The 24,950-nt window shown below is 42.3% G+C and overlaps 1 protein-coding gene across 4 annotated transcripts in view; it reads right to left on the reverse strand.

Annotated features, from left to right (window-relative positions):
• Positions 1–1,244: 1,244 nt before the first annotated feature.
• The window catches only part of tmcc3 (transmembrane and coiled-coil domain family 3), a 109,863-nt gene continuing 86,157 nt past the window's right edge, over positions 1,245–24,950 (reverse strand). For 2 of the 4 annotated variants that reach the window (XM_060843036.1, XM_060843039.1), the window contains exons 2-4: positions 14,025–14,938; positions 10,796–10,931; positions 1,245–4,158 (exon numbers count right to left, since the gene is read on the reverse strand). In XM_060843036.1, the coding sequence (XP_060699019.1) occupies positions 3,865–4,158; positions 10,796–10,931; positions 14,025–14,938 (1,344 nt within the window). In that variant the 3' untranslated portion in view covers positions 1,245–3,864. Of the gene's footprint in view, positions 4,159–5,819; positions 5,971–10,795; positions 10,932–14,024; positions 14,939–21,463; positions 21,605–24,950 lie in introns of those variants that run through there. The other 2 variants (XM_060843037.1, XR_009645917.1) reach the window with 2 other exon arrangements.

Below are 24,950 nucleotides of genomic sequence, written 5' to 3' on the forward strand. Positions count from 1 at the left end.
CCCAGTGATGATGACAAACCTAACAAAAAGACCAGGAAGAGATTGAACTGGCTCAAATGCATGATAATAAAGAATTGGAGTTAGATTAACCCTCTGCAATGATTCTTTACAGATGAACCATTGAAGCAAACGTGATAAAGGTAGATTCAATTAAGGTAATTGAGAGAACGTTGGATGAATATTTGGATAAAAATGGTGTTTTCACCATATGGGGAAAAGGCAGGAGAGTGGCTGTAGGTGGTAGAACTGGTATAGGCACTATGGACCAAATAGCCGCCTTCTGCAACATAACAATTTGTGTCCCTGGGGCAAAAATAGAAATTGCTGGAAAAAGTCAGAAGCATCTGTGGAAAAAAGTCAGAGTTAACATTTCGTGTTGAGTAATGAAACATTACTAGTTTCATTTGGCCTAGTAGTATTATCACTGGACTGTTAATCCACAGACCCAGATAATGTTCTGGGGACCTGGGTTCAAATCCCACCATGGCAGATGTTAGAATTTGAATTTAAGAAGATCTGGAATGAAGAATCTAATGACTACAATAAATCCATTGTCAATTGTCGGAAAAACCCATCTGGTTCACTGACATCCTTAAGGGAATGAAATCTGCTGTCCTTACTTGGTCTGGCCTACATGTGACTTCAGACCCACAACAAAGCGGTTGACTCGCAACTGTCCTCTGGGCAATTAGGGATGTGCAATAAATGCTGCCTAGGCAGCAATGCCCTCATCCTGTTAAAGAATAAAGAAAAAAAAAACGCATCCTCAGGAACTGTCCTGGGGTTTTGTCCACTTTTAAGACCACCAAAACCTCCACTCCTCACTCCTGATGCTGAAGAACCTCTCAGTCCCTCTTTGCTAATTCTGTACCTATATCCTTTTCTTCCTGAGTTAAGACAGAATTGTTTATTTAACACTCTACCAATGTCCTCTGGCTCCATGCGCAGATTGTTTCCTAATGGGCCGCCCTCTTTCCCTGGTCATTCTCTTCTCTGGATATAATTGCAGAATATCATGGGATTCTACCTAATCTTACCCGCCAGTGTTTTTTTTAAATCCACTGTTTGCTCTTTTAATTCCTTTCTTATCTTCACTTTCTGCATGGCAATGCACCACGCCCCGTTTAAAGAGAGAAGCAATCGGAGATTTGTTCTCAGTAAGCAGTTTCTACATGAGGCCAAAATGAAAGCAAAACTACTTAGAAAGCTAAGAGATAGATTAAGCAGAAATAATGAAAATGATGTGATTATACTTTATATTTTATTCATTCATTTCTCATTTTTAAGTTAAAAATCACACTGTACAATGAGTTCTTACATTGGTTTGTCTCAGCATGGCCTACAAATAACTACAATTTCACCAAATCTGTTTAGGAGATCGTTCTGGTGAACAATTGTATGTGTCACAACCAGTGAAAAAAGTACACATTACATTTCAGAATTACCAACATGACTCAAAGGAGGCTCTTATTTTCATTATTAGGCAGATTTGGGTGTGTCACCGTTAACCCACTTTCACAACACTTAGCACCACAGTATTCCAAACTAGTCAGCATTTGCATTTTATATTAACCTCATCAGAATCCAAACATAAATAGAAAGTTAATGCAGGTCAAAGTGTTTCTTTTCTCCTTTGTAAAGAATTTATGCATCACTAGCAAGGTCAGTATTTGGTTTTCATCCATAATTGCCCCTTGAACTCAGTGACTTACTCAACCTTTTCAGGGAGCAGTAAGACCTCACCTCATTGCTGTGAGTCCAGTAGGAAGGACCAATTTAACACATCAGATTTCCTTCCCTGAAGGGCACTAATGAACCAAAGAGGTTTTCACTGCAAACAATGATAGTTTCATGGTCACTTTTACTGAGACTAGCTTTCAATTCCAGATTTTATGAGCTGAATTTAAATTCTACAAACTACCACAGTGGGATTTGAACCAAAAGGCTCTGGAACTTGGGCAACTGGTTGCTAGTCCAGTGACATTACTTCCACCATAGTAACAAACAAAAAGTGGTGTTGCTTTCTAAATGACATCAGTGTAGATAAACTCGATGGAGAAATTACAAATTCCATTACTTTTCATTTTTCTGTATTTCTAATGTAGTTTGCAACCAAAAATGTTGATGATGAAGTTCCAATATTTTCCATCATATGGCTGACCAGGAATCACCCCTTATGATGGCTCAGTGGTTAGCACTGCAGCCTCACAGCGCCAGGGTTGTAGGTTTGATTCCACCCTCGGGTGACTGTATGGGGTTTGCACATTCTTCCTGTACCCATAAGGGTTTGCTCTGGTTTCCTCCCGCAGTCCAAAGATGTGCAGGTTAGGTGCATTGGCCATGGGAAATGCAGGGATTGGGTATGGGGTGAGTCTGGATGCAATGTTCTTCTGAGGGGCGGTGTGGACTTGGTGGGCCAAATGGCCTGATTCTACTGACACATCGATAATTAATTAAATTGCCTATTATGAACACATCTTCTGCAGCCCTAACATTCTGTTAGAAACAAAAAGCACCTTCAGATGTATTATTCAAAAAAATTCTTCATTTTGAGTCCTTAGTCTGTGAGCCTTCAATAGATTTAACTTGTACAGCTTACCAAACAGTACTTCATGAATGCATTTCATTATAATCATGATTTAAGACGAATGGGATCATTTTATGCAGCCAAGCTCTTCAGGTGACTGGGATGATCAAATATACAGCCAAACAGCTTTATTCAACTCTGCTGCTGTCAAGCAAGGCCCCCTCCTAGGGACAATGCTTTGTAATTTTTTTTGATTCATTCATAGTACGTAGGTGTCATTGGTTTAGTCCAGCACTCACTACTCATTCCTAATTTCTCTAATTGGTGGTGATTAAAGATAAAAAGGAGTCTTCATTTACAAGGCAAAGTCAGAGCCTTCTGTGTTCCAATGCCATGTAATTTTACTGCTGTTAGAGATGGTTATATTTAAACAAGTTACCAATCCTGATCCTAGAGTTCTGGGTGCAGATAAGTGCATTTTGTCAGTGAATACATAAAAAGAAACGTGACAACCTGAGTGATAACCTGTGAAAAAGAAATATTGATAAATGTGCAGTTATGAGGTATATAAAAATAGCTATTCTACAGTGTATTTAAAAGAGTTCTCTTTAAGACAAGTGTATTTACACCTGACAATCCTCCACCCACCTCACTGCAACCAGAATGAATTAATTAATTCACTTTCTCCTGTTGAGGCAGGTTAGAGCATAATTATGGATTCAATACATTTTGCCTCAGTCTTGAAGCTCAAATATTCAGTTTTCAGAACAGGTTTCACAAATAGTTCACCATGTCCTAGTCAACAGAAACATAAGGTTAGTGATGTAATGTCAATTACACACATTGCTGAGCACAAGTCAGTCTTTGCCTCCTCTTCCACAGATACATCTTCACCTAGTTCCTTTCAGCAGTGCAGCTCAGGAAGATATCAGGTGTCAACTTCCCAGTAAAGCAAACCACAACACTCCTCATCCCACGTGATATTTCATCAGCTGGTTCATAAAGTAATGTGTGATCAGAAACCAGGGACCCGTCCAGATCATGGCTGATCACTCTTTTATCCAAAGTATCAGTTCAAGTGTCAGAATCTGAACACACCATCTGGTCAAAGGCTAACACATGATGAGGACCTTTGATAGCTACAGATGCTGGAGCTGATCTTGTCTCAAGTTATCAGTGGACATATTGAGTAAAGTGCTGTGTGAGAAACGTTGTGTTTCTACTCTAATATCGAGGTAATAATACAAATATTTTCTGTCTTGTATATTTCATTGTTTAAAAGTCATATTTTAATAATTAAAATGATCCATGATAAGCATTCCCATTTCACAGTGAATTTATAAAATACGGTCTGTGAGACTCTGAATCTGATCCCATTTTTTCCAAACGATGATCGCAACTATGACGGCAGAGATTGTACAAGCGACATGTAAACGGCTCCTCATCAGAGGGATGCTGAACTTGGCGATGGTGGAGATGCAAACAAGGATAACAGTCATGATGGCCAGAAAGATGTTGATACATTTTCCAAGAAGAACCTTAGCGTTGGCATTTTCAATCTGTAACAATTGCTGCTGTTGTTGATGTAATTCCAAGGTGGCAAGCCGGGTCTGGCATGATTCCAAGGCTTCCTACAGATGACCACATAAACAGAGGCATGTTAGTGGGTCTGGCAAAAATAAGTCATATAGGGTGTGATTTGGGATTGATATTAAACATAAAGATACTAAACAAATGTGAGATGAAAACAGCAAATGCTGATATCATAGATTTATAACGATCATAGAATCATTACAGTGCAGACGGAAGCCAAAGTCCCATCATGCTTGTACCAGCTCTATGATCTAGTGCTAACTGTGATGATATTACAGCTTTAAGAGGTGTATTTTGTCCTGGTTTTTTGAAGAGGGCTTGTGATGCCTTGGGGTTTTTTTTCCAAAGTCGGAATGATAGAAGCAGCCTAATTGGATGGGGTCAAGTTCCCACAGAACCAGCATTTTTAGTTTTTCTGTAGCAGCTACTGGGGTCTTGAAGCTGATGTGGAAGCTGTTTTTCCTCTGTCAGTCATATCTAAAAACTGGGGGTTCTCTTCCTGCGGCTGTAACTGCATGTGAGACAATCTGTTTTCCTGAATTTACCTTTGCTAAGGATGTGTTAATGGATGTTACTTTATTGATTAGTTACCGTTTAGTAGTTAACCTATTCTGTTAAGTTTTCCAATACAGTTAAGTTGTTCCAATGTCTTCTTTCTTTTGTTGCATTTTAATTGTAGCGTTTGAATAAAATGTGCTTTGGCTAATATCAAGTAGTTTGACCAATTGAATTGCATCTGGAATGCAACATCTTACACTTACCTTTAAAATAAGAAAAGGAAGGGCCATGACTATCTTCTGAATATATTTTAAGAGGATTTGGTCTGGTCTATAACAATCTCCTGCCTTTTCCCCATATTCCTGTCTACAATTACCATCCCAAAATAAAAATCTAATGGCCTCTGAAGTGGAACCTGACTCCACCACATTTCCAGGCAGTGCTTTCCAGACCCAAACTGCTCACTGCGTAAAAACGCTTTTTCTCACATCACCCGACACTTTGTTTTTTGTCACTTTAAATCAATTTCGTCTCATTCATGTTTTTTTTTACAAACAAAAACTGCTTCACCCTGTCAACTCTGTCCAGTCTGCTAACTACTTGTTAGGTTTGGCATTTATAGAGAGAGGAATTAATAGGGCCTGAGTTTACTCCAGATAAGTTAATCGGTGTTAATTAAGTTAAAATCAGACTGATTATAATGTTTCAGGTCAATGTCCTTTCATCAGAAGCTGTGCGAAAGTAAACGAAAGACAAAGGCTGCTTTGACCAACATTTTTAAACCCACTTGAATTTAAGGTGCTGGTATATAGTCAACTGCTTGGTGTTGCTTCTCCTTAGCTCTACAATTGTCTCCTGCCATTCTATAATCACGTATTCTTCACTCCACTTTTGTATCTTTAGACTTCTCTACTCCCAAGTGCTGTGGTGACTCAGTTGTTGAGAGCACACTTCAAGACTGTGACTGATAGATTTCTGCATATTAAAAACATCACGGGCTGCAAAGGTGGTGCAAGAAAGTGTTGTTGAGATAGAAGATCAGCCATAACCTCACTGAATGGTGGAGTAGGCTCAGAGGGCTGAATGGCCTTCTCCTGCACCTTTTTTAAACAGAATCCCATTTCTTATGATCTCTTCCACTCTGCGTCCCTCACTCACTCCAGCCCAGTATCAATAGCAATGATCTGTGTTGTAAACCTACATTGTGCAAACTATGAATGACTTGGGTTGGAATTCCCACTCAGTTGGTGGTGCCTTTTCCACAGGCTGGATTGGTTGCCGGGAATCCATGAACATCAGCAATATCGAGGTTTGAAAACTTCACACTCCACTGCTTTAACCTCACTGGAACCCTGCTAGAAACAAGGCTAATGCATTACTATTGAACTGCAGGGAGGCATTTATGGCAACAAGCAACAAGGACTGGGATAGTGTGGGAATCAAAAAGAAGAATTCAGGACAGCAAGATCAGTGACACGTTAGAATCTGAAATGCACTGCTTTGAAATGTGGTGGAGGTAGATTCAACTGAGGCATTCAAGAGGGGCATTGAATGGTTATATGGATAAAAATAAGGTCCATGGGTTTGGGGAGAAAGAAAGAGATTGGCACGAGGTAATAACATGCACAAGAAGAAAATGCAGGCATGATGGGCCAAATGGCTTCCTTCAAATCAACATTCCGTAATGTGAAACAGACTTTCCACACGCCAATGATAATATCAGTCATTTCAATGAAAATTTAGCTCCATATCTCCTCAGATCGTATCAACGATTATAAGATTAATTGGTGACCGCACAAACTGCGTACAGCAGATCTAGCCCTAAAATTAAAATGCACAGAACTTTCATTTGCTTCTGTAAAGTAAGTTTTTGCATTTACAATGTGTGAAGCATTTTGACACATCTCTTTCATTTTATTGCCAAATGTGGTCAAATTTTGCTTTGGAGGCGACATTGTGCACAGTAATATCCATTCTGCAAGATACACTGCAACAGACTCCTTAGACAGCACCTTCCAAACCGATAACTATTTTTACCTAATTGTACAAGGGCAGTAAATACATGGGAAAACCACTACTTTCAAGTTCCCCTCCAAGCCACTCACCATCCTGACTTGTAAATATATCGCAGTTCGTTCAGTGTCACTGAATTAAAATCCTGGAATTGCCTCCCTGATAGCATTGTGGGTCAACCTACAACGCAGGGACTTCCGTCTTCACCACCTTCTCAAAGGCAGCTGGTAAAGGGAAAGAATTTGGAAAGAGTGCAGAGAAAGTTTACCAGGATTTTGCCTAGTCTGGAGGGTTTTAGTTATGAGGAGAGGTTGGATAAACTCAGAAAGATGGAGGCTGAGGGGTGATCTGGTAGACATTGACAAATTGAGAGGCATGGATGGGATGAATAGTCAGAGGCTTTTTCCCAGGGTGGAAAGGTCAACTGCAAGAGAGCACAGGTTCAAGGTGAGAAGGTAAAAGTTTAGGGGAAAATCTTTCAGCCAGAGGGTGGTGGGTGCCTGGAAGACACTGCCAGTGGAAGTAGTGGAAGCAGGTATGTTAGCAACATTTAAGATATATCTTGATAGACGCATGAACGAGAGGCAAAAAGAGGGATAGAAACTGTGTATGGGCATAAGTAGTAGGTCTAAATAAGGATTGGGAATTGGTGCAGGCTTGGTGGGCTGAGGGGCCTGTTCCTGTGCTGTATTGAATTGGATTGTATAAAATTGGATTGTATAATTGTGGGCCTGGCCAGCAATGTCCACATCTCATGGATGCAAAGAAAAAAAAATCCCAAGTGAAATGAAGGCCATGAGTGAGCAGTAATCCATTTGCTGGTCGTCATATTAGGGAAAAGAGAATGCCTCGCTCTTCCTTGTGTTGTACCAAAGGGATCTTCTCCATCAGCTTGGCTGATGACTAAAAAACACCTTAAAATGCTTTTATTACCGAAAACATGTGCCACTGAGATACCTTATATGTTGCAAAACCAGGTTCAAAGGAGAATCTTAAAGCAAGAATGTCAGGTAGTTATCCAGAGAAATGAAGGAGATCCAAAGATGTGCAGGTTTGATGGATCAGCCATGGGAAATGCAGGGTTACAGGGATGGGGGGCAGCTGGGTGGGATGCTGTTGGGAGGGGCGGTGTAGACTCGATGGGCCAAATCACCTGCTTCCACACCATAGGGATTCTATGTTTCTATAGTGAGAGGAATTCTAGGCTTTAGTGCTGGGTAACTGAGAGCACAGCACCAACTGGGAATGGACAGTGAGCCAGAAATAGAGAGACAAAAAGATCTCAGAGCACTGTAGGACTCAAGGAGGGTTTGGAGACAGTGGGAGAATGAGGTCATAGAGGGATTTACCAACAATGATCAGAAATGAGGCATGGCCGGACTAGGAATCAATTTGGGGCCAGTGAAATGGAACTTGGTGTGAGTTTGGTTATAAATGCCCACCACCACAACACAACTCCAAAATTTCTACAATCAGAGACTGGAATCCATGAGAGCATGAGTAACACAACTAAACTGACAGTCCAATTTTTTTGTTTGAAATCTGTCCTTTCTTTGATTCTTTCTTGGTGAGTAAGAAATTCTATTTATACTCAATCAGTTGTTATAGTTACCATTAACCCTAAGTTCATTCAAGCTGGATTTTTTTTCTGGTCACAAATTTGCTTATTTCATCCTTTCAGATCCCCTTTCTTTCCTGTGCCTCGCAGGGTTCCTTCAACCAGATGGTCTTGACAGTATTCATTGACATAAGACAACAAGAAATTAGCAGCTGTCCGCTTGAGAGTGTAACTTTGTAAGTAATGTTTTATCTTCATTATCTGTTCCTCTGCTGGCTCCTGCCTATAGCAGACTGGTTTGCCATGTGGAATGGTGTCAACAGCATGGGTTCAACTCCTGCATCAGCTGAGGTTACTGAAAAAGTCATTCTTTCGCAACCTCTCCCCTCACCGGAGGTGTGGTGACCCTCAGGTTAAACACCACACCAGTCATTTCTCTAACCAGTTATTTCTGAGACTCTGGCAACTTTACTTACTTCTTGCCCAGAAGTATGATATGGGTTATGGTTAACTGCATCAAACTTTAGAGAATAGGAGCTATTTTGCAGGATTTAATAAGTTAGTGACAATCTTCTGTGTCTTTTTAAAAAAAGAAGATAGATCCATTTCTCTGTTGTGATGTCACAGCATTTCAAACTCTAAAAACCATTGTCAATAACACGAAGAATGGCAAACACTCTGCATCAGTTAACATCTGTGAAGCGAATAAGGAAGGTAGAATTCTGAGTATGAAACCTCTCTTCACATGAAAGAAGAAAGTGACTAATTAATCAGAAGTAAGATATGACTATCTTCTTGACTCTCTCCAAGATCCAGAATAACTGATTGTGTTTCATGTTGGTGGGAGGGAGGGTCCTGTGGATAGTGCCCTGACCCATGGGCCAGAAACTCTGTATTCGAGTCCCATTTCAGGATTTGTAGGCCACATTGGAGGGGGTGTTCATCTCATGACCAAATAGGTCAGTCATCAACTTGTAACTCATGAAGGCAAGCTCTGAGACTGGGAGAGTCTCCTGATCAGCAGAAGTCAATTGCTAATCAATATTATACTTCACCAAAACACGAACCAATCCAATTGGAAAATCCTAGATACCAGTGCCATCTTAGAATATGGCACCTGAAAGAGGAGTATGTTGACACAACACCATATTGGAATGGTAGGTAAATGGCACATTAGTCTTCCTCCAGAAATGTCTGTTGTTGTTTCCTCCAGTTTGATTGTGGATCTTTGTATCTAACATTTAAGAAATCTGTAAATTATCAGGTGGAGTTAGTATAAGCAACAACTTCTGTTTGTAAGCGACTGTTGTTCTAGGTGCTTCATCAGGGCATCATTCTACAAATTCAACACTGGGTCACTGGGGTAAAAAACAAAATCGCACAACATCAGGTTATAGTCCAATAGGTTTATTTGGAAGTACTAGCTTTCACAGCACTGTTCCTTCATCAGGTCGCTATGGAGCAGGATCATAAGACACAGAATTTATAGCAAAAGATTATATTGTTTCAGTTGGATGATACTGTATTGAACAAACCTAGATTGCTGTTAAGTCTTTCATCTTTTAGAATGGGTTACACGTTTAGGTTCATTAATATGTAAATCCCAGAACTTCTTTTAAGTCACACTCTTGAGGTTAAGGTTTTATGAAAAAGAAGTGACATCTTAGCTCAGACAATGCATTCAAGTTTTGTTCAATATATCATTTCAGTTGCATGATACTGTCATCTTTTACTCTAAATTCTATGTCTTATGATCCTGCTCCACAGCAACCTGATGAAGGAGCAATGCTTCAAAAGCTAGTACATCCAACTGAACCTCATCAAATCCCTACAGTGTAGAAACAGATCATTTGTCCCAACACATCCACACCCACCGACTCTCCGAAAAGTAGCCCACCCAGACCCATTCCTCTACATTTCCCCTGACTAATGCACCTAATCTACACATCCCTGCAAACTAATGGAACAATTTAGCTTGGCCAATTCAACTAACTTGCACATCTTAGGACCATGGGAGGAAACCGGAGCACCTGGAGGAAACCCATGCAGAAATGGGGAGAATGTGCAAACTCCATACAGACCTGAGGCTGAAATCGAACCCAGGTCCCTAGCACTGTGAGGTAGCAGTGCTAACCACTGTACCGTAAGGCCACTGAACCTTGTGGACTATAACCTGGTTGTGATTTTTAATTGGTCCATCCCAGTCCAATATTGGCAGCTCCACATCATCACTCCAGGAGGTATAAGGACAGGAGGCTATAAGCTTTGAGAGAGGGGCAGGGTGCAAAGAACATCTTCAAGGAGAGACGGGGAAAAGTTTTAAGAAGGCACCTCCAGAACGTAAGACCCAGATAGCTGATGGCACAGCTTCCAATGGAAGGATAAGCAAGTGGGGAATGTCAAGAGGCCAGAATGGGTGGACAGTCCAGGGATTTAGGACGTATGGACAACTCCAGAGACAGGAAGGAACGAGACAATGGGGGGATTTGAGAAGGTGTTGATTAAACGGGGCAGCGGTGTGGGTCATTGAGCATGGGGGATTTATGCAGTAATATTGTAAATGTATAAACATTACACAGTCAGCAGTGTGACAGAAAGCTGCATACCTGCATGTCACGGGCTCGCTCGTAGGATTGATAGGCCACCTTTTCCTCTATGCTGGCCAGCTCCTGTTTTAGATCAATGGTCTCATGTTGATGGAGTTCTGTGAGGTCATTCAGTTGATCTTCCAGACGGGCCGACCTAACAAAAACCCAGGCAAACCTTTTAGGTGATCCACATTTAAAGAGACCATCTGATTATCAAAGGAAAGGCCTGAATTCTCATAACCGTAACCTCTGGACCATTCCAAGACAATTCACATCAAATAAATAACCCTGGAAGTGCTGCATCGCAGGAGATGTGCAGGTGATTTGTGCAGAGCAATGTTGGTTAAAGGATAAATCTTAGCCAGAAAATCAAGGAGAATATCCCCATGCTCGATGTTGAATAGTACCATGAAATATTTTACATTTACTTTTGACGACTCACTAATCCCACTGATGCTCAAGGTTTGGGACTGGGGTTGATTCAGAACAAGGTTGATCTGTTACATTTATGTTGACTTTTTATTCTGCACAGTTTACTACATTGATTCCTGGGATGAGAGTGCATTGTCTAATGAGGAAAGTCTGTACGGACTGGGCTTGCTTTCACTGGAATTTCACAGAATCATAGAAGTCCTGTAGTGTGGAAGCAGGCCATATGGCCCATCGATTCCACGCAGATCCTCTGAAGTGCATTCCATTCAGATTCAACTCTATCCCTATAACCCCGCATTTTCCCATGGCTATTCCACCTCGCTTGCAATCCCTGGATACTATGGACAGATTGGCATAGCCAATCCACCGAACCCCACATCTTTGGATGATGGGAGGAAATTGGAGCACCCAGAGGGAGGCACACAGACACATGGAGAATGTGCAAGTTTCTCACAGACATTCATTCAAAGCTGGAATTGAACCTGGATCCCTAACGCTGTGAGGCAGCAATGGTAACCACTAAGCCACCATGCCACCCAATTTAGAGGGGTGACTCAATTGAAGTTTATAATATTCTGAATGGTCTTGACAAGATGGACATGGAAAGGATACCAAACACTCTTGTGGGTGAGTCGAGGGCCACGGAGCATGGTTTTAAAATTCGAGGGTCACACCTTTGGTCAGAGATGAGGGAACTATCTTTCTCCCGGAGACTTTTGAACTCTCTGCTTTTGCTGGCAGTGGAGGCAAGATCATTGAATATTTTTAAGGCAGAGATGCTTAGATTCTTGTTAGACATTAGATTCAAGGGTTATTGGGGGTTACAGGGAATTTGGAATACGCAATAGAAATACAGCCATGATTGTATTGGATGGGGGAGCAGGCTCAAGGAGTCAAATGGACTTCAGAATCCTGAAGTCCCAGTCTGAGTATGGACAGTTTTAATCAACTTTAACTGAGTATCCTGTATTTTATGCTGTGATTCAGCCCCATCATGTGGTCCGATTGCACCATTACACACTCAGAAATAATCAGGCCAAAACGGAGAGTGCCACATCAACAGATAGGTGTCAGAGCACTGGATAAAAGGAGGCTGATGTGACTGAGGAGCAGTACGACAGGAGGAACCGTCCTGACATACAAAACCACAAGATGTAAGAGAAGAATTAGGCCAATTAGCCCTTCAGGTGTGCTCTACCATTCAACGAGATCATGGCTGAGCTGACAACCCTCAATTTTCCTGACTTTTCCCCATAATCCCTAATTCTCTTACTGATTAAACATTTATTTCAGCTTTGAATATACTTCATGACCCAGACTCAATACCTTCTCCAGTAAAAAATTCTAGATTCACTACCCTATGAGAGAAGAAATTCCTCCTTTGATCTGAACATAGGCCCAGAACAAAGAGGCACAATCTTGCACCACCTTCCATCACTGCCTCAGCTACAAAGGAAAATGCTTCCCTCGATCTACCTTTAGTCGTTTTTAATGGTGCAATTAGATCTTCCCATAATCTTCCCAACTCAAGGGTCACTATGTGACCTGTACTCATAATTCCATGCTTCTATAATCACACTGCTCTAGTTAAGGTAATGATAATGTTGAAATGTTCAATAAATAAAGATTGTTTAAGTTGGGAAGTGGGAACAATGAATGGATGTGATCTGTGGTTTGCATATCTCATGTTTTATAATTCAGCATATTTTTAAAATGGAGTTTCATTTTTTTTAATAAGTGGAGGCACGTAAAGACCCTGTCTTCTCACGTATGCCCTTCTGAAAACTGGGGACTGAAATAAGAAAGATCGGTTTTTAAAACCAGGGATTTACAAGGATGGCTGCATTTTTTGTAAAGTAAGTAATTTGATTGTTATTTTGAACTCTTGTTTGTGTAGGTGTGGGTTCCAACAATGTGCAGCTGAAATGGAATCGAGAGGCTCTTTATAAACGAAATTTATTGGTGAACATCAGTGGTCAATAATCAGCGACAATGGTTCTCTGCCAGCCAATGACTGTATAGTTGGTTGTCATTGGGCAATTGGATTTTGCATATTACATGTAAAAATTTTAACTTTTATATTGACTCCCCCCTATAGTTGGGCTACTCCAATGAGACGTGACAACATGTGGATGAGAGCTCAGCTCAAGTTCATATAGTCAGTGGGTTACAAACAGTTTAATTCACCTTAGTCATTGGTTAGGGAGGTGGATGGGAAAGGAATTTGTGCTGGGCCTGTACATTATGGTTTTGGAAGAAATATTGTCCAGACGGTTAGATAATAGATTTCGCAAAGCAGTGGAATGGTGCCTCAGACAAAATGAGCACAGACGCAGGAGGCAAAGGATACTGTTCAATGGGCACAATTCTAAAATAAGACCATAGAACGTAAGAGCAAAGTAAGCCATTCAGCTCATCAATTAGATGGCCTAACCTGCTGTTCAATTAGATCATAGTTGATCTGATAATTCACAACTTCATTTTTCTGCCTTTTAATTAAAATCCTTGATTTCCATACGGATTATAAATCGGTCTAGCCCTTTGATATAAAGGACACTGCTTGTCACTGGCCACTTGGGTGTTTCTTGCCTTCCTGGTGGTGGAAACTGAATAAACATTCGTACACCTTGTGTCCCTCACTGTGTCTCACACCTGCACACACACAACATGGATACTGGGGGAAAAAAAGCACTACCGCAGTTAGGCGGTAGTGTGGGAGTAAAGAGGAAAAACAATTTTTTTAAAAATCTGTCTATCTCAGATAGTCTTAATGGCTCAGGCTTGACAGCCCAACACTCTTCCAACAATTGGTTACCTGTAGTGCTCTTCTTGTAATGTTTGGGTCATGAGGCTGAAGTCGCTGTTGAACTGAACTTTTAAATTCTCAATGTCCTGTGATAGCTGCGATTGCGTTTCCTTCATTTCCCGGAGCTCGTCCAAGATGGTGGCCAACTTGCCTGTCTCTCTCTCCAATGAGTTGGACTTTGGGCTGGTGGTGACCCCAAAATCGGAGTTGCCATTGCTATCTGCGAAGTCACTGCCACTGGAGCACTCGTCGTCACTCAGGTACTTGGGTTTGGACACCAGCACGGCACTCCCGCTGAAGGCCCTGGGTCCAGGGTCCTGCTGGAAGTCATCCATGGAGCTCTTCATGTGAGCAATATTGTCAGCGCTGCCAAACTTGTTGCGGATCAGGATGGCAATCTCGCGCGGCTTGCTGAAGACGGAGGATGGGGGGGTCAGAGTGACACCCGGAAGGCTCTTCCTGCTTTCTGTGCCTGGACCCCCCGCAGCCCCTTGCTTGGCATTGCCCACGTCCCTCACGTTGTGCTGAGAGTCCCGGAGCCGTTCCTTGGAATTGCGCGAGCCATTCTGCTCCATGTCCCTCAGCTTGCGGTGATAATGGTCAAACTTTTTCTGCAGCCCAGCAATGACCTGGGCGGACTTAAGGTTCTTCTTCTCAAAGACCTGCTTAACGCGGCGGGCCTGCTGCTTGTCAGCGTTGTTCACCAGTTTGAGATACTCGGCCACATTCGCGTCCCGGAGCTCCTGCTCGATCCGCAACTGCTCGGTGAGTTTCAGAATCTTCTGTTTCAGCTGCTCCACTGTCTGTCGGTCCCGTTGGAAGTCCAGCAAGCCATCAGTCACTGTAAGGTTCAGGTTGGTGTCTGAGCCTCCTCGACGCATGTTTCCCGGCAAACTGAGCCTGCTCATCTCCGTCTGATCAGCCTGGAAGATAAGAGAAAGAGACGCATCAATATCATAATCTGTACTCACCCTCAAAGCCATTATCTCATAGGTGGAATTAAATCCAATTCATAAAATCTGAAATTGAAAGCCAATCCCAATAATGGCAACAATGAAACTATCATTGATTGTCATAAAAACCCATCTGATGCCTTATAAGGAAGGGAATTTTTCACCATTACCTGCTCTGGCCTGCACGTGACTCTAGACACACAGCAATGTGATTGACTCCTAACTTCCCTCTGAGGTGGCTGAACAAACCACTCAGATCAAGGCAACACTCAAGAAGCTTGACACCATCCAGGACAAAGCAGCCTGCTTGTTTGGCCCCACATCTGCAAGCATACACTCCCTCCACCACCAATGCTCAATAGCAGCAGCATGCACAATCTACAAGATGCACTGCAGAAATTCACCAAAAATCCTTAGACAGCGCCTTTCAAATCCATGACCATTTTGACCTTGAAGGACAAGGGCAGCAGATACATGGGGACACCAAACCCTGCACGTTTCCCCTCCAAGGCACTCATCGTCCTGACTTCAAAATATATTACTGTTCATTCACTGTCACTGGATCAACATCCTGAAATTCTCTCCCTAATGGCATTGAGGCATACAGCATATGGACTGCAGCGGTTCATGAAGGCAGCTCACTACCAATTCTAGGGCAACAAAAGCCGCCCCAGCCTGTGATGCAAAATATCCATTGGAGACTAAGATTAGTGTGGATAGGTTGGCACAGACTCGATGGACTGAATAACTATGGCTGTTAATGACTCATAATGGAAAAACAAGTCTTGTGTCTCAGCAGCCAGCAATATCTCACTTCTGAGTCAGAAGGTTTTGGGTTCAACTTCCACTCCTGCAAGTTAAGCCTAGAATGCAGGCTGACACTGCAGTGTCAGCATGGATAAGCATATGGAGGTTATTGGGCTAGTGTAGGTTAGGTAGACTTTGGTCGGCGCAACATCGAGGGCCGAAGGGCCTGTACTGTGCTGTATTTTTCTATGTTCTATGCAGTATTGAAGGAGTCCATTGACTCCACCTATATCGTTTGCTGCCACAGAAAGGTAGACAACATAACCAACTCCTCCCACCCCGGTTATACTTTCTTCCAACTTCTTCTGTTAAACAGAAAATACAAAAGCTTAAACACAAATACTGACAGATTCAAGAACAGCTTCTTCCCCACTGTTATTAGACTTCTGAATGGATCTTTCAAATTTCAAATTTAAATATTGATCTCGATCTTTATACACCTTCTCTTATTATATTATATTCTTTGCTCTGGTATATTACCCTTATGCACTCTGTATGGTATGATCTGTCTGTACTGCACATAAAACAAAACTTTTCACTGTACCTAGTTACATGTGACAGCAGTAAATCAAATTAAATCAAATCAAATCATTCAGATGAGATTGAAGCCTTCTCATTCTCTAGGGTGGCTATAAAAGATCTCTCAGCATTTTTTCAGGGAAGAGCTGGACAGTTCCTCTGCCTGGACAACACTTATCGCTCCACCAATACCTCAAAAACAGATTAGTCTGTGGGGGTTTGCTGCTGCATTTCCTACATCACTAGAATGAATATACCTGAAAAGAATTCCATTGGTTTCAAAATTTCCCAAGGTCATAAGAGGTGTCATGTAAATTACAGGAGACTGAGTTGTTAGTAGAAAAGAAGGTCATTCAGCCCACTGAGACAGCACTGTGTTCTATCCCCTAATGCCACACTCCTGCCTTTTCCCCATATCCCTGCACACCATTTCTATCCAAATAATCATCCAATATCCTCTTGAATGCCTCAATTGAACCCATTTCCTTCACATGTCGAGGCAGCATATTCCATGCTCTAATTACTTGCTGTGAAAAAGATTTTTTAGCACATCATCTTTGCTTCATTTGCACTGCACTTTAATTCTATGTCCTTTCATTCTTTTCGTCTTTTATGAGCAGAAAATTAATTTTTTTTCTTTCTTTCATTTTCCTCCTTCACTCACTCCTCTTTACACCATTCTGTAATCCCCAAGAATAGATCATATCCAGTATTCCTTCCTTCACAACTCCTGCCACACCATTTCTGCCTGCTCAGACCATTATTATGAAGGAGGTGGTACTATTGTGGAGATTTCTCAACCCAAAGTGAATCTCCTGATAGGGTTTCAGTGAGTGCAGGTAAAATGACTGGAGATAATAAGCTGTGTAAACTTACTCCCTCATCTCCTGACAGGGTCAAACAAGTTCTGTAACATTTTAAACTGTGCTGTAGAAAGCTGACGTTTCCCTAACACTCTCCCATAGCCCCAGGAATGGCTCCTCTGAGGATTATTTAATCACTGCTATCTGCTCTTGAGACCTTCGACCCTTTCTTCTGTTCAATCATCATTCATCCATTAATCTCACTCTCTCCTGAAGACAGTGAGGAGACTGGGAGGACCAGCCTATGATCAAACTTTGTGTCTCATTCCAGACAGTGAGTGCTGTTCAACTACCAATGAAAGATGAGCACATTACACTCCACAGCCCATGGCCACACACACATCCACAGTCTGTTGAAGAGATGATTTGGTGGTAATAAAGGATCGACTCTTGCCTAATGTGAATGGAGAAATTAGGCATACTTTCCTTTGAAAGGAGAAGGCTGCAAGGAGATTTGATAGAGGTTTTCAAAATGATGATGAACCTAGATAGAGTAGATCAGGGGAAACTGTTCCCACTCATAAAAGGATTGAGAACCAGAGGGCATAAGCTTTGAAAGGCAGCACGATGGCTCAGTGGTCAGCACTACTGCCTCATAGCACCAGGGACCCGGATTTGATTCTAGCCTTGGGCGACTGTGCGGAATTTGCACTTTTTCCCCCGTGTCTCGTGTATTTCCTCTGGGTTCTCCAGTTTCCTCCCACAGTCCAAAGATGTGCAGGTTAGGTGAATTGGCCATGCTAAATTGTCCATAGAGTTGGATGCATTAGTCAGGGTAAATATGGGGAAATGGACCTGGGTGGTTTACTCTTCGGAGGGTCGGAGTGGACTAGTTGGGCCGAAGGGCCTGTTTCCACACTGTAAGGAATCTAATCTAAAAAAAGTGCTTCGAAAAGGAAGCAAATGTGATGTCAGAAATAAGCCTTTCTCAGAGAAGATATGTTTGGATCTGGAATGCACTGCCTGGAAGTGTGGTGGAGCCAGAGTCAGCTGGAGCATTCAAGAGGATATTGAATGGATCTTTAAGTAGAAACAACATTCAGGATTCCAGGAACAAGGCAGGAGGTCGGCACTAAGAGGGGTAGTGCTGACACAATGGTCGGAATGGCCTCATTATACATCGTGACAATTCTGTGATTCAATTCAATTCAATTTGCAGTGAGACACAGAGACAGAGTTTGAACTGCTCAGATGTCATGCTGCTAGGCTCAGTATCGGGGCTAGGGAAGCAGATAGAAGGGCTAGAGGAGGGAATAGCCAGACCTGCAGCCTGGGCAGTGATTGTGGAAGCATTGGGCAAGGGGCTGCAGTAGGTCACATTTTTTGACATTCAAAAGGCATTAAATGAAATATCACATGCACTTAGCAAAACGTAGGTCCCTGGGATTAAAGAGACAGTGGCAGGACAGCTACAAGTTTGGCCATGGCAGAGAAAGCAGAGAGCAATGGTGAACAACTGTTTGTCAGACTGTGGGAAGGTTTCCAGTCTCTCATTGCTACAAGGATCACTCTCTCTCCATTACATATCAATGAACAACACTTGCTTTTACAGGGCATCACCTCAAAGTTTGCAGATGACATAAAATCTAGAAATGCCATTCACAAAAGGCTTCAGGAGGACATAAACTGGTAGAATGGCCTGTCACGTGATTGAATTTAACACAAAGTGAGACATTTTGGGGGTGGATAAATGAAGAGAGGCAATATAAACTAAATGTTGCAATATTATACAGGCTGCAGAAAGAGAGATCTGAAGGTATGCATATTGACAAACCACTGATGGTGGCAAGAGATGGAATGGTTTAATAGTGGCTCAGTGGGCAGCACGGTGACTCAGTGGTTAGCACTGCTGCCTCACAATGCCAGGGAGCTGGGTTTGATTCCAGCCTTGGGCGACTGTCTGTGTGGAGTTTGCACATTCTCTCCATGTCTGCATGGGTTTTCTCTGGGTGCTCCGGTTTCCTCCCACAATCCAAAGATGTGCAGGCCAGGTGAATTGGCCATGCTAAATTGCCCATAATGTTAGATGTATTAGTCAGGGGTAAATATAGGGTGGGGGAATGGATCTGGGTGGGTTGCTCTTCGGAGGGTTGGTGTGGATGTGTTTTTAGATTAGGTTACATACAGTGTGGAAACAGGCCCTTCGGCCCAACAAGTCTACACCAACTCGCAACTCATCCAGACCCATTCCCCCTTCCCTAACACTACAGGCAATTTAGCATAGCCAATTCACCTAACCTGCACATGTTGGGCCGGAAGGCCTGTTTTTATACTCTAGGGTATCTAATCTAATAAATAAAGCATTTAAAATCTTTAGCTTTAATAACTAAAACAAAAAATGGAAACATGTTAAACTTGAAAGGAGTTCAGAAAAGATTTACAAGGATGTTGCTGGGGTTGGAGGGTTTGAGTTACAGGCAGAGACTGAATAGGTTGGGGCTGTTTTCTCTGGAATGTCAGCGGCTGAGGGGTAACTTTATAGAGGTTTATAAAATCATGAGGGGAATGGATAGGTTGAATAGACAAAGTGTTTTCCCTGGGATAGGAGAGTCCAAAACTAGAGGGCATAGATTTACAAAGTTCTTGAGGGACAACTTTTTCACACAGTGAGTGGTCGTGTTTGGAATTAGCTTTTAAAGGAGGTGGTGGAGACAGGTACAATTACAACATTTAAAAGGATGGGTGCTCAAATAGGGAGGGTAAAGAGCAATATGGGCCAAATGCCAGTAAATGGGACTAGATCAGTTTGGGATAGCTGGTTGGTATGGATGAGTTGGACCGAAGTGTCTATTTTCATGCTGTACAGCTCAATGGTAAACCTGTACAAAGGACCGGCTAGGCTCAGCTATAGAATTGTGCCCAATTCTGGACAACCCACTCTGGGAAGGATCATGGAGAAGGTGCAGAGGAGATTTGATAGAATAGAACTAATGATAAGAGAATTTGGTAACGTGGAAAGAAAGTGGGATTATTCTCTGAGAAGTTAAATGGAACTTTGATTGGTGTTCAACATCAGAAATGGGTTTGACTGAATAAAGGAAAAACACATTCCAATGACAAGCTAGTAAGTTATCAAAGTTCACGATGATTAGCGAAAGGACTAGAAGGAATATTTTAATGCCACAAGCTTTGATCTAAACAAGCATGGATAACAGTAACTTTCAAATGAGAATTGTGTAAGTATTTGAGGTGAAAATATTTGCTGGGAGAATGGGGACAGTGTAATAGATAGTTTTATGGAGGAGCAAATGGGCCTGCTGCATAAATACCCTTAGCTGTAAAAATGGCAAAAAGATATACCACCTCTCTCCGGAAAAGGTCTGACAACAATGTGACATAGGTATGTTGTCTCAATAATTTAAAAACGAATCATTTCTTATTTCTAAATGCTAAGCCTGCAAAGTTGTCAGTTGTACCTGGGTTGGCGGCACACCCCACCCTCAGAAACATTCGAGTAATTGAGACTATCACGCCAGATGTGGGAGTCCTTACACTGTTACAGACACCATCTTTCAGATGAAATGTTTTAAATCTAAACCCAGCTCACCCTATTTGCTGGACTTCAGAGATTGCAAGGGCAATGCAGCAAGGAAGAGCAGGGGAGAGACCGAGCCATTATGTATCCCTCAACAAATCTAAGCAAAAGCCGGATTCCTTGCTCACCACACCTCGTTGCTAATGACGGCACCCTGCTGTATGGAGATTGGCTTCTGTGTTCCTTGCATTGCAAAGGTAAGTGGACTTGGAAAGACAGTGCTTTTTTTGTAAGTTTTGTAGCCACACAAGGAGATCCCTAAACCCCAGTGTAGTCTTTTGACAGACAATGTGGTTCAGGGACCAGCTTTCTCTCCGATCAACACTCGGCTCTAATATTTAAAAAAAACTCCAAGCGAGTCGAAAACTGATATTGACCCCTTCCACGCTAGACCGCATTAACAATCTCGCATATCTGCCTTCACAGTTTTGACCTTCAAGACATTTTTTTTTTGTTTTATTTTCGAGTTGCTAAATTAAGTTTGTAACACTTGGCTGGGTGTTTTTTTTTAACACATCCTTGTGTCAGAAACTACTCCCTGATATTGAACAAACAACAAAATATGACCACTCCAATCCAAAGTACATGAGTAAATATACAAGAACTGCAACTAAAAACAAAGCCAGTGCAGGAACCATGTACTTGTTATTCCTGTTTCTGATCCATGTTGTACCGAGATTCCTGCAGTAGGCGAGGGAATCGCCGAGTTAATTATTCGAATTAAGCAGATTGTTTTAAAGAAGTAAATTGTGGCTAAATATTCTTCTTTACCTTTGTTCCAAGCAGTTGGTCTTAAACCGTCCCTTTGTACATCTGCAGCTTTCTGCCTTCATCCTCGGCGAGTGTGCTGCTGATCTGGGTGAACACTGACAAACTTGTTGAACCAGTCCCTGTTCCCTCTATTACAGTGACATCCACTACCTGCCCAGGTGCTTCATAAAAATAAAACCCGGAGCAGATAACGCCACCCTGGAGTGGAGCCCGCTGGGAGCAAAACCAAATCTCAAACTACCCTCCTGAGCCACCAACATTTAGCTCCGCCTTTCCAGGGTTTCATGGTTCCCCGTCCCCCTTCTCCAGTCCAGGTAATCCTTAACTGATCACAGCGGGTCAGGCAGCATCCATTGGAGAGAAAGTAAGCTAACGTTTCAAGTCTGGGAATCCTTTACAATTGTTTTCATTCCAAGGATAGGACACTTCAGCCATGTGGAGAGATTGGAGAAGTTGGGATTGTTTTCCTTGGGAAGGAGACAGCTAAGAGCAGATGTGATACAGGTTTTCCAAATCAGGAGTGTTCTGGACTGAGTAAAGGAAAGGGTGCAGATTTAAAGTAATTTTCAAAAGAAACAAATGCAAAGTGAGATACAACCTTTTCACTCAGCAAGGGTCTGGATTGCAAGGTCAGTTGGTTTAAGAGGATGATTGTGTGAATAGAAACAATGGGGAATAGAGAAGAGAATGGCAGTAAGTCATAATGTTATTTGGACAGCATTGCAGACTCGATGAGCTGAATGGTCTCTATCTGCCCTGTAACAATTCATTACTATTCCTTGGGTCTACAAGCTGCTATTTATTTCCCTCATATGCCCTCTTTCATCTTCCAAAAATGCCAGCTGTGTCTTAGTGGGCATCTCTTCTCTCAATCAGGAAGTCATTGGAGTAAAGTTCCAGCAGTGGAACTTTCCATCAGGATGAAGGGCTTTTGCCTGAAACGTCGATTTTCCTGCTCCTCGGATGCTGCCTGACCTGCTGTGCTTTTCCAGCACCACTCTAATCTTGACTCTAATCTCCAGCATCTGCAGTACCCACATTCACACAATCCACAGGCTGACATTCTAGTTCAGTACTGAGGCAACCTTTTAACGAAATAGATTAAACTGAGACCTGATCACAAGCCCCCATAAAAAAAACCCTCTCAGATCCTTTGGAAAAATTTCACAGAGTCACAGAATAGTTTAGCAGAGATTGAGGTAATTTGGCCAATTGTGTCTCTAATGGCTCTCCCAAAGTTTCTCTGCACATTCATAGTGCTACAGGGGAGTTTTCCCCACAGTCCTGATCAATTTTTATCTCTCACTGACATCAATAAAGCAGATCATCTGGATATTCTGTTTGTGGAGTTATGTTGTGTGTGATTGATTGTTATGTTTCCTGCAATAACTTTTGTTTTATCATTCATGGGCGTCACTAGCTGGACCAATGTTTATTGCCTGTACCTTGGGAGCTGCCTGTTTAAACCATTGCAGTCCACGTAATGTAGATAATGCAAAGAGCCTGGCTGGGCCATTTCAGAGGCAACCACATTGCTGTGGGCCGGAGGTTACATGTAGCCCAGACCAAGAAAAGTAGATTTTTTTCCCTAAATGACATTAGTGAAAACCAGATAGGATTAGAAGAGTTAGAGCAAAGAACAAAGAAAATTACAGTTTAGGAATAGGCCATTCAGCCCTCCAAGCCTGCGCCGATCCAGATCTTTTATCTAAACCTGTTGCCTATTCTCTAGGGATCTGTGTGCCTCTGCTCCATGCCCCATTCATGTATCTGTCTAGATACATTTTAAATGATGTGCCCACTTCTACCACCTCTGCTGGCAACGTGTTCCAGGCACCCACCATTTGCTGCATAAAGAACTTTCCATGCATATCTCCCTTAAACTTTTCACCTTGAATTCATGACCCCTAGTTACGTGGTAATCAGGTGGCACAGTGGCTTGGTGGTTAGCACTGCTGCCTCACATTGCCAGGGACCTGGGTTCGATTACTGCCTTGGAGTTTGCACATTCTCCCTGTGTCTGCGTGGGTTTCCTCTGGGTGCTCCAGTTTTCTCCCACAATCCAAAGATGTGTAGGTTGGATGAATCGGCCAAGCTAAATTGCCTATGATGTTCAGGGATGTGTAGGTTAGATGCATTAGTCAGGGGTAAATATAGGATAGGGGAATGGGCTTGGGTGGGTTACTCTTCAGAAAGTCGTTGTGGACTTGTTTGGCCAAGGGCCTGTTTCCACACTGTAGGGATTCTAATTCTAAAAAAAATTCTAATTCCTATTTTTGACTGGCATGGACATGATGGGCCAACAGGTCTTTTTCAGTGCTGTAAATCTTTATGACTAATTAATCTGTTTTTCATGATGTTGACTGGAGGCCAGAACACCAGGATAATTTATAACGTCTTCACAATTTTGGGATCTTTTATACCCACTCAAAAAGTAGATGGGGCCTTGATCTAACAACTCATCCGAAAGACCAAACTGAACAGCACAGTGCTACCCTGAAATGCATCACAGCTGAACCCAGAAAGCCACAGCTAACTCTAAGTCAGAAGTGCAGGAAACAGAGTGGTGATGGTAACAGATTGACAAAGGACAACTAAAGCAGATTGTAATATGTGATCAGAGAGAAATTAACCTTTGTAAAAACAGAACAATCACAAGGAGACAGAAGTGTGAAACGTCAGATATGGTGGTGTGATTATGTGAGAGATTAGAAGTAACACTAACGGAACGGACAGATAGACACAATAGGATGTGAAGTAACTGAAAAGAAAGAAAATATTTCATTTAATAAAATATAGAGGTAAGATCACAATCAGAAAGTAACAGCAGATAAATAATGGAGGGAAATGCTGGTAGGAGAGACGTTTGGAATGCAAAGACACAGCTGAGACTACGTAGCAATGACATATCAAATCAATGAATACGCAGGAGGTGATAGTCAGTATTCCTACTCCCAAAGCTCACTGATCTTTCACTCCAATATTACCCTTTGCCCCCTCTGTTCTTCCAACACTCCCAAAAACTTACATACCAGGACATACATGCACACCAACTACCTTGCTTCCGCTCACAGAACAAATCCACTCCTGAGTTCTGAATACCGGGGTGTTTCCCAGAGGGGAAAGTAAGAACTGCAGATGCTGGATGCTGAAGAAGCCTCACTACCTGATGAAGGGCTTATGCCCGAAACGTCAATTCTCCTACTCCTCAGATGCTGCCTGACCTGCTGTGCTTTTCCAGCACCACACTCTCAACACTGATACCCAGAGAGGTGCATGCATCATTAAGTGTAGGTTACTCCCAATTTTCCAGGTCTGGGTATAGATCTTTAGGTTTGATTACAGTCCACTGAGAGCACACTTCCACTGGGTGGTCTACATTGAAGCACCACAGAAGGGTCCTCTGGGTCAGGGTTAACTCTAACCCTAACCCTGTCATAGGTGAGTGAGCCACTGATGGTATCTGTGAATGACTGACTGACGGGGG

Source organism: Hemiscyllium ocellatum, chromosome 23, assembly GCF_020745735.1.
Source record: "Hemiscyllium ocellatum isolate sHemOce1 chromosome 23, sHemOce1.pat.X.cur, whole genome shotgun sequence".
Lineage (NCBI taxonomy): Eukaryota > Metazoa > Chordata > Chondrichthyes > Orectolobiformes > Hemiscylliidae > Hemiscyllium > Hemiscyllium ocellatum.